The 13,784-nt window shown below is 44.8% G+C and overlaps 1 protein-coding gene across 2 annotated transcripts in view; it reads left to right on the top strand.

Moving 5' to 3' along the window:
- ENPP6 (ectonucleotide pyrophosphatase/phosphodiesterase 6) overlaps positions 1–8,320 on the top strand; it is an 81,548-nt gene extending 73,228 nt beyond the window's left edge. The window contains exon 8 of one of the 2 annotated variants that reach the window (XM_040243042.1): positions 7,558–8,320. In XM_040243042.1, the coding sequence (XP_040098976.1) occupies positions 7,558–7,595 (38 nt within the window). In that variant the 3' untranslated portion in view covers positions 7,596–8,320. Of the gene's footprint in view, positions 1–4,533 lie in introns of both variants that reach the window. The other variant, XM_040243041.1, reaches the window with a different exon arrangement.
- Positions 8,321–13,784: the final 5,464 nt, after the last annotated feature.

Raw genomic sequence — 13,784 nt, 5'->3', positions numbered from 1 at the left:
ACAATCATACTACTACCTGTACACTCCCTTAAAAAAAAAAAAAGCCTGAAAAGCAGTCAACAACCATCAAGAGTCAACTGATCAGATCACGAGCTCCTTGTCTTCCTTCCTGCTGGGCACACTCCTTATTAAACATTAAGCTTATTAGCTTACCCTGATATCCACAGTCAAAGTTCCTTTTTCTGAATGTTTCGATCAAAATGTTTCAGCCCATAAAAGCCCACGCTTTCCTATCAGGTGATAGGTTAGAGGTCACACCTGGAAGCCCTGCCCTCCTCCTCAACATACTGGACAGAGATGCTTGTGAGCCCTGCTTCATTCCATTCACCTCAGGTCACTCTCTCAACCACACACACAAAAAAACACCTGCTGAGAGCTACAAGGTGTCAACTTCCGCCCCCTCCACGGGTGCCTCAGGGAGGCCGAGCTTAGGGAACACACGTGGGTCCATATCATTGCCCACACATCATCCAAGTCCCCATGTCCTTAAGCAAGCAACAGGACTAGTGGCCGCAAGCATTTCTAGGGCACAGCTGGGTTCAGGACATTGGCCTCAGAGAGTTCAGAGGATGCTCCCGCATGATACCATCAACCGGTAACAGTTACCTGTTAGCCAAGCACCAGGTTAGATCTGCAGAGCTCAGAAGCCAGCCGAGTTCAGGATGGAGCCTTGAGGATGCTGTGAGGTCAACCGCTAGCTCAGCATGGAGACATCGAAGGCCCTGGCCTTTACCCAGAGGCCAGTGAGACAGGGGTGCTTTCATTCAAAGGCATCACCTCCTCCCTCCCTAAAAGAGAGGAAGCAGATCATGAATGCAAAACACTTGTCAGCTGGAGTGTTTATGAGGAAGTATCTTGGGCAGATTTTAAGACAGAAATGAATCTAGCCTCAAACCAAAATTTTAAACCCAGTACCCAGAGCTGCAACAGCTGAAATTCAGTGGGGAGCTTTTTGTCCATTAACAAAGGCCTCCATCATATGCTCCTTTAAAACTAAAAGCCCAAGTCTTTTATAGACAGAAAGACAACCCCAGACGAAAATGCACTGGGCTAATTGCAAAACTGTTTCCAGGCAGATACAGCCTCCCACAAACCATCACGTTTCTGGCTTCACTTTGCATGCAAGATTGAACAGCTCTACACACTGACTGTTTACGCAGAAGAAAATTTAAGAGCGAGGTCTTTTATAACAATCTAGCTGCACTTTGAGATAAACGTACTGCCCTCCTGATTAATTGGAGGTAATTCTCGCTCATACAGGATGCTGAGCATCACTACGGCTGCCCAGATACAGCTTTAGAAGTCAGGAAGTCTGGTCCAGCTAAGCGAAAGGGAAATCATTCTGGAAGACAGGCTCTCTCTGGTTAATTCCAGCTCCTAATTGGAACAATCTAACCTTGCCCTAAGTCTCTAAGTCTTCCTTCTGTTTTGTAAGGAAGTTCGTTTGTATAATTTCTTTTTAGATTCCACATATAAGGGATGTCATACATTATTTCCAGGTAGCCTGGTGGCTCAGATGGTAAAGAATTCACCTGTAATGCAGGAGATGCAGGTTTGATCCCTGGGTCAGGAAGATTCCTTAGAGGAGGCCATGACCCACTCCGGTGTTCTTGCCTGGAGAATCCCACAGACAGAGGAGCATGGAGGGCTACAGTCCATGAGGTCGCCAAGAATCGGACACAACGGAGTGACTAAGCACATATGATATTTCTCCTTCTCTGCCTGACTTACTTCACTCAGTATAACAATCTCTAAGTCCATCCACTAACATTTTTTTTTTTTTTGGTCAGAAGAGCTTGACCTCAATTGTTCTTGCCAAATGTTAAAGAAGGAGATGTCGGAAAGGCTGGGGACGGCTGTCTTGGGTTTGCTATTGACCTCCGCCTGCACACGTGATAGGACACGGCCACTACGTGATGCGGCAGGATGACCTTACATCCACAGCAAGTCAGGGAGATAAGTCTTCCGTGTCACGGGACCACCTGCCCACTGATTCCTCAGCTGTGGCTGATTCTTCTCTGGGGAGGTGTAACCACCATCCTCCAGAGAAGGTGATGGCACCCCACTCCAGTACTCTTGCCTGTAAAATCCCATGGGTGGAGAAGCCTGGTAGGCTGCAGTCCATGGGGTCGCTGAAGGTCAGACACAACTGAGCGACTTCACTTTCACTTTTCACTTTCATGCATTGGAGAAGGAAATGGCAACCCACTCCAGTGTTCTTGCCTGGAGAATCCCAGGGATGGGGGGAGCCTGGTGGGCTGCCGTCTATGGGGTCGCACAGAGTCGGACACGACTGAAGCAACTTAGCAGCAGCAGCAGCAACAACAACCACCATCCTCAGCTAATTTAATGTTTTCCTTCAGATGAGAAGGGTTGGCACTCCAGCCTCTACATTCTCCTTCCAAGGGCGGCTCTGGATTTGTTTGAAATTAATGTTTACCCTGAGGCAATGCAGATCCTTACCCTCCCTACCCTAAAAGTAAGTGAACATTTCACATAAGCTATGGGGTAAATATTTTCAATGCGAACCTTCCCTTGCTGGGCACTTATTCTATTAATATCAACAGCTCCCATCAATTGAGCACAGACATGAGCCTGCAACTAGGATTTAGGCAGCATCTCTGACCATCCCTTGAGGTTATCCAGCTGGTGAGTGGCTGCAGACTGCTCTGTAAAGCCCGTGAACTTCTTTATATGGAATTCTACTTTTATATCTCAAAATGAGCAAAACCCATCACTTGAGATGTTGCTCTGGATCTAACACACTCTGTGGCAGAGTTCTCTCTGTTGCTTCTGTATTTGTAATTTCAGGGTTAACGTTAAGAGCGGAATTTGGTGTGGACACTTCTGGGTCATGTTGCTGTCGCTGTTAGTGTTTCTTTGCTTTTTAAATCAAGGATATGTGATTGTTTTAGCAAAGCAATTATAAAGATTATTTTCTAAGATAGAAAACTTGTCCTTACAGCCCCAAAACTACCTTTTAAAAAAATTATGGAGGGACTAAAAGAGCACATGTGTGGGCCTTTATTGATGGATAAAGTGAAAGTTAGTCATTCAGTCAAGTCCAACTCTTTGTGACCCCGTGGACTGTAGCCCACCAGGCTCCTCTGTCCATGGGATTCTCCAGGCAAGAATATTGGAGTGGGTTGCCATCTTCTTCTCCACGGGATCTTCCTGACCCAGGGATCGAACCCAGGTCTCCCACACTGCAGGCAGACTCTTTACCAACTGAGCCACCAGGGAAGCCACTATTGATGGATAAAAGTCCCTCCTAAATTCAACTTCAATAGTTTTGGGTACTTTGTTGGAAGCGCTGGTTTGGAACCTAAACGTGAACCGGCTTATGAATATCACTAATGTCTCACATTCACTCTTTTTTGTTGTTCGGTCACTTAGTCATGTCCGACTCCGCAACCCCATGGACTGTAGCTCACCCAGCTTCCCTATCCTTCACTGTCTCCTGGAGTTTGCTCATTCTCATGTCCATTGAGTCGATGATGTTCATTCAGCATCTTTTCTGCCTCCTATGGAGAAAGAGAAGGTCCTTTCAGTGCCCTTACTTTCTATGCTGTGAACAGCCAGCCCTGCCCCCAGGGGCCTGTGTCCACGTAGCCTCTGGGTGGAAGCATTCTCCTTCATGAGATGGTTTGCAGCCTTCACTCAGGTCCCCAACTCCAATACCAGCTTCTTTATCTTCCCCACAGCTAAGTTACTTTATCTGCTAGTGAAAAGCTCCCAAGGAATGTTCAACTGATCTTCCAGGCACACTTAGGAGACCATCTCTGTGGCTTGTGCATTAGCCACACTGAGAAAAACTATACAATTGCTGGTTCTGTCCAGTCCTGGGACCTCCATGTGGCAGAAAAATGGGAAACATTCTTGAGCTGGGGGCACGAGGCTAACCAGTCCCTGCCAGATAGGTGGCCTGGTAGAGACCTATGCGACCGAATTGGGTTTGGGAAGCTGGGCAAGATGAGGCTTGCAGAAGTGAGCAGTTTCAAGTGGCCTTTGGGTCTTCAAGGAAAGCTCTGTTGTTACAAAGGGAAGCACAGATATACACAAATCAGTTTGTTGTCTGATTTGTCTTTCAAAGAAACATGGCGCTAAGTGGTAAAGATCCCACCTGCAGATGCAGGAGACGTAAGAGATGCAGCTTCAACCCCTGAGTTGGGAAGATTCCCCTGGAGAAGGAAATGGCAACTCACTCCAGTATTCTTGCCTGGAGAATCCCATGGACAGAGGAGTCTGGCGAGCTACAGTCCATGCAGTCGCAGAGTCAGATACACTAAAGCAACTTAGCACATACTCACATCTCCGTAAACCATAGAAAGCAACTTCCTTTCACACCTAGAACCTTCCAGATCACCTTCCAGGTTCACAATCCCTTGGCCAGGTTCTGTGGACAAGGGGAATCTACCAGTCCTAGAGCTGCTGAAATGCCAAGCATAATCCCTCCACCACGTGACTCACCCCTCTGCCCTGCCCGGCCCAGGAGTGGCCTTGACCACTTGCTTCCTTGCCTTTCCCTTGCAGATTTCAAATCCGACTTCAGAGCCGCTCCCATCAGAGTCGTGGATATCTACAACCTCATGTGCAAGGTGACAGGCGTCACCCCCCTGCCCAACAACGGGTCCTGGTCCCGGGTGATGTGCATGCTGAAGGACCCAGCCAGCTCGGCCCCGGGCACCCCGCCCAGCGCCTGTGCCCTGGTCACTGTCCTGCTGGCACTGCTGGCGATGCTGGCCTAGCTGTTTGTGCCATGTCCCCAACACTCCGCACAGTGGGTGAATTAACCACTTCCTTGATTCATGCAAGGCCATACAACTGTTAATCTCTTCTTGGATGATTCCATACACAAAAGTGCCTATTTCTTTAGAAACTTTTTTGTTTATTTTTTCTAGAGGTAAGGAAAATACTAGCTTTTCATTTGTTCAACTATAGGTTATTTTCTTTTTTTTTTTTTTTTTCATGTACTCAGATGGCTTGTCTGAACAGGGCATCCCGCTGTAGTGACTAGACCCCAGGTGGGTATTCTATGGAGTCCTGGCCCCTCTGTTTTGCACAAAGCAGGCTCTTGTCTGGGGTCTGTCTACACCTGGGAGCCATGCTGTATGTCTTCTTCCATGGTGGGGGAAACAGAGGCCCATTTGAAAGCGATAGCTGCAGTCTATTTCTGACCCAGCTCGTGATGTTTCTTCATCTTATACAAAGTCCCAGAACAGGCATATCTTAGTTTGGCTCACCCATCAGTCAAACTCACTAAGAATTGCAGAATGCAGAGAACAAAGTGAAAGATATGGGTTCCTTCCCAAAGTCTGAGCGCACAAAATTTTCTCCCTGCGTGGAGGAGCAGAAGAGTTTACCATAGATATAGGCTTCTACGAGCCTTCTCCTAGCATGTCCGTGGTGTGAACACACAAATGGCAGGAGCTGGACTGCCTGTCTGCCCATCTGCCTGTGGGAAGGCTGACTCAGAGGATCCCATCTAGAATGTGAGTGGGTGCTCAGGCACTTCAGTCATGTCTGACTGTGCAACCCCATGGACTGTAGCCCCCAGACTCCTCTGTCCATGGGCCCCTGGCAAGAATACTGGAGTGGGTTGCCTTTCCTACTCTAAGGAATCTTCCCAACCCAGGGATCAAACCCGGGTCTCTTACATCTTAGGTGGGTTCTTTACCACTAGTGGCACCGTAAACTCCAGCAACCCCTGACATACCATCTGTCATCACAGGTGGGGAAAGGGATGTCTGGCTGATGAGTGTGGACGTACTTGCAGAAATCTCACTCCATTGCTTGAAATGGTGACGTATTGAGCATAAGTTTGATGCACCTGTGTCCCTGAGAGCAAGGTTTCTTCAACAACCACAGCAAAGTGGACCCTTGAGTGACCCAGAATTCCAAGAAAAATGGTGGAGCGCAGGGAACAGAGTCAGTGTGACGCAACTGAATCCCAGTCACTAACCACTCGGCCATTTGATTACGGCAAAGCGACACCTTAGAGACCTTGGTTTTTAAGAAACCCCAAAGAAGAGGCACTGAGCCTGAGTTGAAATGTTTTTAGTCTCCTAAGTCTGCTATAGGAGACCTTGTTGCAAGACAAGAGATACCTGCACGTCTATATGCTCAGAGTCACAGACAAGTATATCACTGTGTTAAAAATGAGTTTGCACTAAATGGAGCCCACCTGCAGATGAGACTTTTCATCAAGAAAAGCCAACAGACCAGGTCTCAGCAGGACAATAAAGCCCCTCATGTGTTGTTTACCTTGAAAAATGAAAATCTACGCTCACCCTGATTCAAGAAGTCGGGGAGCCATTTCTAGACCTTGAATCATGAGAGCAAAGGATCACTGCTTAAAAATATCACATTTATCTTCACAAAAGATTTCTAAGGTTTTATGTAATGTGTTTTTAAAGCGCTAGCAAACCTTCAAGTCAATAGGAAAGGCAAATCAGCCTTTGTTATCTGTCTGAAAGCCAATTAGTGCTTTGGGAACATTGTGGTGGTTACTGAAAGAGCATCTATTGTTTGAAGTTTTCTTTCTCTGTGAAGGACTGTGTTCTAATTAATTCGGTGGAGCTCATTGTGCTCCCCTGTGAAGGAAGGAGCCCTAAAAGAAAGCCAGTGATTCAGTTAAAAGTGGATTATCCAAGTCTAGAGGGGTACGAACAGATACAGGGTCTTGAGTTTGTCCTTCCCACTCTGTTCTACCAATTTTTCCCCTCACTCATTCTTAAAATCTTCAAGTTGCATAATAAAATTTCAGACATTTGCCTGACAAGGTGTAGTCACTCTGTAAGTGGTTTTGAAGGTCCAGTACTTTGCCCACCTGATACAAAGAGCTGACTCTTTAGAAAACACCCTGATGCTGGGAAAGACTGAGGGAAGGAGAAGGGGATGACAGACAATGAGGTGGTTGGATGGCATCACTGACTCAACGGACATGAGTGTGAGCAAACTCTGGGAGATGGTGAAGGACTGGGAAGCCTGGCGTGCTGCAGCCCATGGGGTCAAGAAGAGTCGGACACAACTGAGCAACTGAACAACAACAAAAATGAGAATAAGACACTTTTGGAATCATAAATATTGGTGAATAATAAAGGAAATTCAGACACTGAATGGAGGAAAAACCTTAAACCTAAAGCAATACATATGTTTTGGTGGCTTAACTGTTTAGCTAGAATTTTTTTCTTTTGACTTTTTTCTAAGTTATGTTCTTTTCCCAAGGAAAATTCTACTTTCTCTAAACGCATTTTGTTCCATCAGAGTAACATTTGCTAGGACTATACACACAACTTTCCTCCTATTTTACCACTTCATCACCAATTCCGGGAGGAAGTTCATTGGAGTGACCTGCAAATACCAAAGACAGATGAAAGGCGTGATCTTTAAGTTGAAGATAAGATGAATGGCTACTGCCTGCCTATATGCAGAATCACCAGAACCCAACTCAACTACGTGCTGAAGACTTCAGCATAAATTAGAGCAGGCCCAGGGGATTCTTTCTCACCTCAAGAGGCCTGAGTTACAAAGTCCCAACTCTCTTTACTTTTAAAGGGCTCTTCGAAAGCCACAGTAGATCTGAATCGTCATAGACAGCAGTTTGCAAACCTTCTGGGATTGCCAGCATCCCTGGCCCTCTTCCGGAGATGCAGGTTCTGAAGACCTGGCATGGGGCCCTCGACAACACTTTTAAGTCACGTGGATCTAAGGTCTGGGTTTGCCCTAAAGAGTGGTGGGTTCTGATTTGACTTTGGTAGACCCGAGTCTCCCACAGCAACTTCATGATCTGCCGGTCTCTTCAGGGGCCATCAGCCTGGCATTGGCTACTGATCCCAGCTGGGTCAGCTTCCCACCCTTCAAAAACCAAAGCAGATCTGTAAGTCCCGATGGTGAAATGGCTTTTCTATACCCAATCCCTGTGAGTTTAAGATCCTGAACGGTGCTATCAGACAAACTCATTGTTCAAGACACACAGCTCTTTTACGAATTTTCTATGAAAGTGTTTTACATGTCTGTAAATCTCAAGAGATTTCCAAATGTGATTATGTGTTTAATCTTTGTAAGCAATTGGTGATAGACCAAAATCAGCTCTTGTAAGCTACTTGTGAGGAGGAAGAAAGATGGTAGGCTTGACGGCCTAGTTATAAACCACAGGAAACTTGGTCTCAGGTCTGTGTGACGGAAGATATGCTTATGTGTTGCTTTGAAATCATAAAATTGCACCTAGCGCCGTGCCTCACATGTTTTGTAAATGTCCCATAAATGTGTTGAATGAAAAAAAGAATAAATAAAACTGAGGAGACTTGCTTACACAGCATATATTCTTTCTCTTTGTCTGTACTTTTTCAAACAAACCTTTCCTTTTTGGATTGCTATTTTTTCTTATCACCCAAGTGACAATATAATTATACTTCATTTCATGGACTAAGCATATTCCATCCCAAGCTTATAAACTTGACAGATTGGTAGAAGCAAGGAAGGAGATTAGATTTTGAATATACTAAGCATATTTACTTTTAAAAAATATGACAGTTTTATCAAGATTCAGTTCACATGTCTTATAACCCTTCCTTTTAAAGTATCAATTGAATGGCATTAGTGTGGTCACAGAGCTGTGCAACTATTCCACAATCAACTCTAGAACATTTTATCACCCTGAAAAGAAACTCCATATCCATGAGCATGTTAGCACTCACCCTGCCTTTCCCCCTACCCACCCCCAGGCAACCTCTAAACTACACTCTATCCCTACAGATTTGCCTCTTGGGGATATTTCAAGAAAATGGAATAGCCACGAACTCTGTGGCCGTCTGAGTCGAGGCTCTAGCCAACATTACTACTCAAATACACTCAGTCTCTCTTAGAGCATTTTTTTTTTTTTTTGGATGTGGATCATTTTTAGAGTCATTATTGATTTGTTACAATGTTGCTTCTGCCTTGTATTTTTAGCCATGAGGCATGTGAGATCTTAGCTCCCCGACCAGGGATCGAACCCACACTCCCTGCACTGGAAGGTGAAGTCTAACACTGGACCACCAGGGAAATCTTTCCCAGAGCATCCTTATGGCATCACCCCAGAAACCAGTAACAGCCCACGTGCCCCTTCTCACCAGCAGCCCAGCCAGGACTTCTGCGTATCACTGTGCGTCAGCTTCCTGACAGGTGTTCTTGAGATGCTGAAGGCTGGCTCTGGCTCGTTCTCCTCTCTTCCACTTGAGGGTCCTGCTCAAATGCTGACCAGGCCACTCCCCTGCTTGAACCCATCACTGACTGCCCCTGCCACCCTACTACCTTACTTAATCTTACTCCTCTTAATCTTACTCCTGCAGCAGGCTTCCTGGGGCAGGCACCTTGTGTGTCCTTTTACCTGATCTCGGGTCATTCTCCCTTTCACTCTGTAAGCCCTTCTTGCTTTGGGGCATTTCCATCCTGTCACTTTCTCCTCCTTGATGAGTACCCCATCCTCACCTACTTAGTGCCCCTTCCCTGAGAACTCAGGCCAAATGTTTCCTTACGCTCTGGACCAGATCAGGCCCTGCTGGCTGACACTCTTTACACCAGCCACATGCAACCCCACGCGTCACAATACCAGTAGCTGGAAGAAGCAAGTAACCGTCCTCTCCTAGAGCCTTTAGAGGGAGCAGGCCTTCTCAATTTCAGACTTCTCACTTCCAGATCCATGAAAGGATACATTTCTGTTCTTTTAAGCCACCCAGTTTCTAGTCATCTGTTTCAGCAACCACAGGAAATTAATACACCTTTCAAACTGCTTTCAGAGTAGTCAGTCTAGCTCATCAAAGATTTCTTGAGCTCCTCCTTCACACCAGGTACTGGGCTACCTTTTGGGGATGCATAGAGGAAAAACTATCTTTCCTGTCCTCACAGAATTTACAAGGTAGTCATTTCATTTCTTCCAATTTTTAAAAAAATTATTTTATTTTTTATTGAAGTACAGTTGATTTACAATGTTGTGTTACTTTCTGGTTAGATTCATAATCTTTTCCATTATAGTTTATTATAAGATATTGAATATAGTACCCTGTGTCATTTCTTCCATTTTTGAGAGGAGTCAAATTCTTATTTCTGTAGAATTAAATGTTCTGGTTGCTATGGCCAATGCAAGGAGCGAATTTCACAGGAAACAGGAGTAACACAATGAAGAAGGCATCAGCTAACCACCCTTGTCTCTCATTCCTATGGAATTAAACTCCAAATTCTGCCTCCCATCCATTTCTATGGTTTAACGTCCCTCTACATCTTGGATAGTTCATGTCAAATTTCTCAGCTGAGCCCCCAAACGAACCATTGTCAACTCTCTTACCTTGGTTCCATGTCCAGGATGCTCCTTCCCACTCTCCGTCTAGCAAACTTTCATTTATCCTTCAGAGCCATCTCTGTAATGCTTTTCTTGTTTCATTTATTGCAGAGCAAATATACATTGCCTTGCAATAATCTGTTGTCAAGTGTTCTCCAACAAGGCTGTAAGATAAGCAGAATGCTGGGATTGTATCTTCCCATGAAGTCACCAGACCACATCTGTAGCACCAGCAAAATCTGCCCAGACAACAGTTGATAATTGCCTGGTGAAATGAATGAATTATTGAAGGAAGGAAGGAGGGAAGGAAGGAAGGAAGGAAGGAATGGAAAAGCTTAGGACACTCTGGTCAGAAGATCAGCTAAATTTGGACAGAGCTTCTCACAGTAGTGGTAAGTTGTAAAAGCCAGAGGCAGGAAATTTTTTGTAGAAAGTAGCAGGATTTGACAAATGACTAATGTGTGACATGGAATCCAGAGGGCAGGGGCTTCTTTTTCAACATTTCAGCAGGCCCCCTCTTTAGCCATGAACACTAGGAAGTGCAGCAGATGGGAATAAAGGAAGAAAAGATAAATGAGTCCTGTCTTCACCATGCTTAATTCGACTTTTCAACAAGATGCTAACACAAGCCTGCAATGTCATTTCCCTGTGGCTTGAAAGAGGCAGCAGAAGGCGGTTCAGAGCCCTGGATGCTCAAGTCCTAGCACGTGGAGGAAGAGGAGGTGTTCCAGTCACCGGCTCCCTTCCTCCTACACCTTCTGAGTCCCACCTACCTCTGCGGCTGGGAAATGGGGAGTGGGAGGTGGGAGGAGGGGAAGACCCCAATTTTCTTCACACATCAACCACCAGATGCCTCGGTTTCCCTCCTGCCAAATGAAGACAGTTTCACTTGTCATTTACTTTACAGGGGTGCCCTGAAGATTAATGAGAAGATTTTCCTAAATACCCTGAAAGCCCCCGGGGCTGTGGTTGTGTGGGCATCAGGTGGCGCCTGATGGCCAACATGGCCGGCTCTGTTGGCACACACAAAAATAGAGGGAAGAAAGTTCAAAAGGAGAGTTGGAGCCTTAAAAACACACCCCAGGGCTGTTCCTCGGTTGGCATGGGTTTTCTATAGGTCTCTGGATGCAACCGGCTGAGAGCAAGGCGACGATGACATGTAGGGCGGAAATTGACCCACAGCCTTCCCAGCGGGCTCCGCGCGCCCAGGACATGTGCGTGCAATGCGAGTTGTCGCGGGAAGTTGAACGAATCCCCTGAATGAGTAGCGACCCGGAAGGCCCTAGAGAAACACCATCCTAAGTTGTTTGAAGGTCTGTGGTTCTCAAACTTCAGGGAGAATTAAAATCACTTGGTGGCCTTACCTCTAGAAACCATCATGGTTGCCAGTTTGGTTTGGAGTTCATGGTTAGTTTGGAGTTCTGCCCAGGAATCTGAATTCAAATAAGCTGATTCTTCTGCATTCCAACCTTTGAGAATCAGGGATCTAAATTTTACAGCCAGCTGTAAGGCATGATTCTCTGAAGGCAGGGATAGACTGGGCCTAACTGAATTCTAACCCTTGTTCTAAATTATTTCTAAAAAAAATTTTATTTATTTATTTGGCTGTATTGGGTCTTAGTTGCAGCAGGCAGGATCTTAGTTGTGGGAGCTAGTTCCTTGACCAGGGATTGAACTGGGTCTTAGCTACTAGACTACCAGGTAAGTCCCTAAATTCTGCTTCAGAATGGATAGTGGAGAGGATAGGGGAGGCAGAATTTTCTGGGGGAGACTCCACACCATTACTAAGTACAGTCATTCATGTACCCAGAGCAGCAAATAAATGACTGAGGTTGTATAGTTATTTGTTTTTTTTAAAAATATATATTTATTTATTATTATTATTATTTCTACTTTACAATATTGTATTGGTTTTGCCACTCATCAACATGAAGTAGTTATTTGGAGCAGATAAATATTGTGTATTCAAGCTGTGTGATTGGGTAGCCACTGGCCATATGTGGCTACTGAAAACTTAAAATGTGAGATTGAATTTAAGTCCAAATTGAGATTTAATATAAGTATGAAAGACACCAGATTAAACAGATTTAATGCAAAAAAGAGAAAAGATTTAATTAGCATTTTTTCATTGATATATGTGGAAATAGTAATGTTTTAGAATTGCATTGTGAACTAAAATATGTTAAAATGAATTTCATTTGTTTCCTTTTTCTGTTGTTAATGACATTACCAGAAATTTTAAATTTCTTCTGTGACTCACATTATATTTTTCTTGGATAGTATTGTTCTAGATCCGTATACTGTCTGGGTCTTAATTTATAGAAGTCCTAGTTCTTGCCATATGCTTCTTCTGGATATAACTGGTGTGTCAAGAGCCTGTTCTTCATTGTGATCTTAGCAAGGTGATTAATTTGTAATGGCTCCTCAAGACAGAAAAGAGAAGAAGATAAAAGCCTGACCCAGCTCATTGATCAGTCCAAAAAAGTCTGCCAGGCATGAATACCCCTGCAATATATATAGTCAAGGGTATAAATTAATCACTGAAAAGATAAAAATCACAGTGATGTCTAAACCTGTTGACCACTCCTGTGCTACAGAGTAACTCTATTGTCTAGGGTCCTGTTCTACCTACCCTCGTGGGGAAGGGAAGAGCAGGAGGGGTGCAGCGATGGGGTGAGGGAAGTGGTACCCAGCCCTAGTGAGGGCAAGAGCAAATGAAGGCCATCTCACTTTCTCCCAGAGTTCACTTTGTTGTACCTGAAACAAGGCTATCCGGTCCTATCTGCAGTGACTTGAAAATACCTTTTTGAAGAGTATTTCTTTAAGTCATTACATTCTTTTTATGGGTCTCTTATCACTGGCCCGGATGCCAGTGAAGATAGATAAAGGCACGAACATAATTCTTTTTAAATGACAGAACAGGCAGGGAGAAATTCGTAGGGTATTTGGGAGCATGACAAATTTTACACCTAGAGAAAAGTGCAAGAAAAAGAGATTCTCACCTTGTTAACAAAACTGGAACTGAAAATAAAGATTTGATGTGTTCTGACTTCCTGGCTGCTCTGGGTGCTATGGCACCTTAAAATTCTAAAAAGATTCTAACACTCTCACTGGCCTCCTCCTTTCTGGTGAGCTCGTTTGAGCTCCTGTTCCATCCTAGAGGTCTGGAGGCTTGATAAGCTCTCTGCTTCAATCCCAAGATGCTGGGGAGAATCCGTTCTGGTGGCTTGAATCATGGCAGTTTCACCAGGTGACTGACATTGTAGCTTCTTTATGTACAGGCAAGAGCTGTGACTGGTTGCCAGAGAAACCCCCCCAAACAAACAAACAAACAAACCCAAACTCAACTTTCCAAAAGGCAAAATTCATAGCATCTTGTCAGGCCTTTGCTTTAGGTGTGAACTCATTTACCCAGCAGAAGGAACTGAACCAGATTAGAAATTAGGTTAAATCATAAAGAGGGAAA

The sequence above is a fragment of the Oryx dammah genome, unplaced genomic scaffold, assembly GCF_014754425.2.
Source record: "Oryx dammah isolate SB20612 unplaced genomic scaffold, SCBI_Odam_1.1 HiC_scaffold_7, whole genome shotgun sequence".
NCBI classification, from domain to species: Eukaryota; Metazoa; Chordata; class Mammalia; order Artiodactyla; family Bovidae; genus Oryx; species Oryx dammah.
Note: the sequence above shows the minus strand (reverse complement) of the source record. Positions and strands in the feature narration are given on the sequence as shown.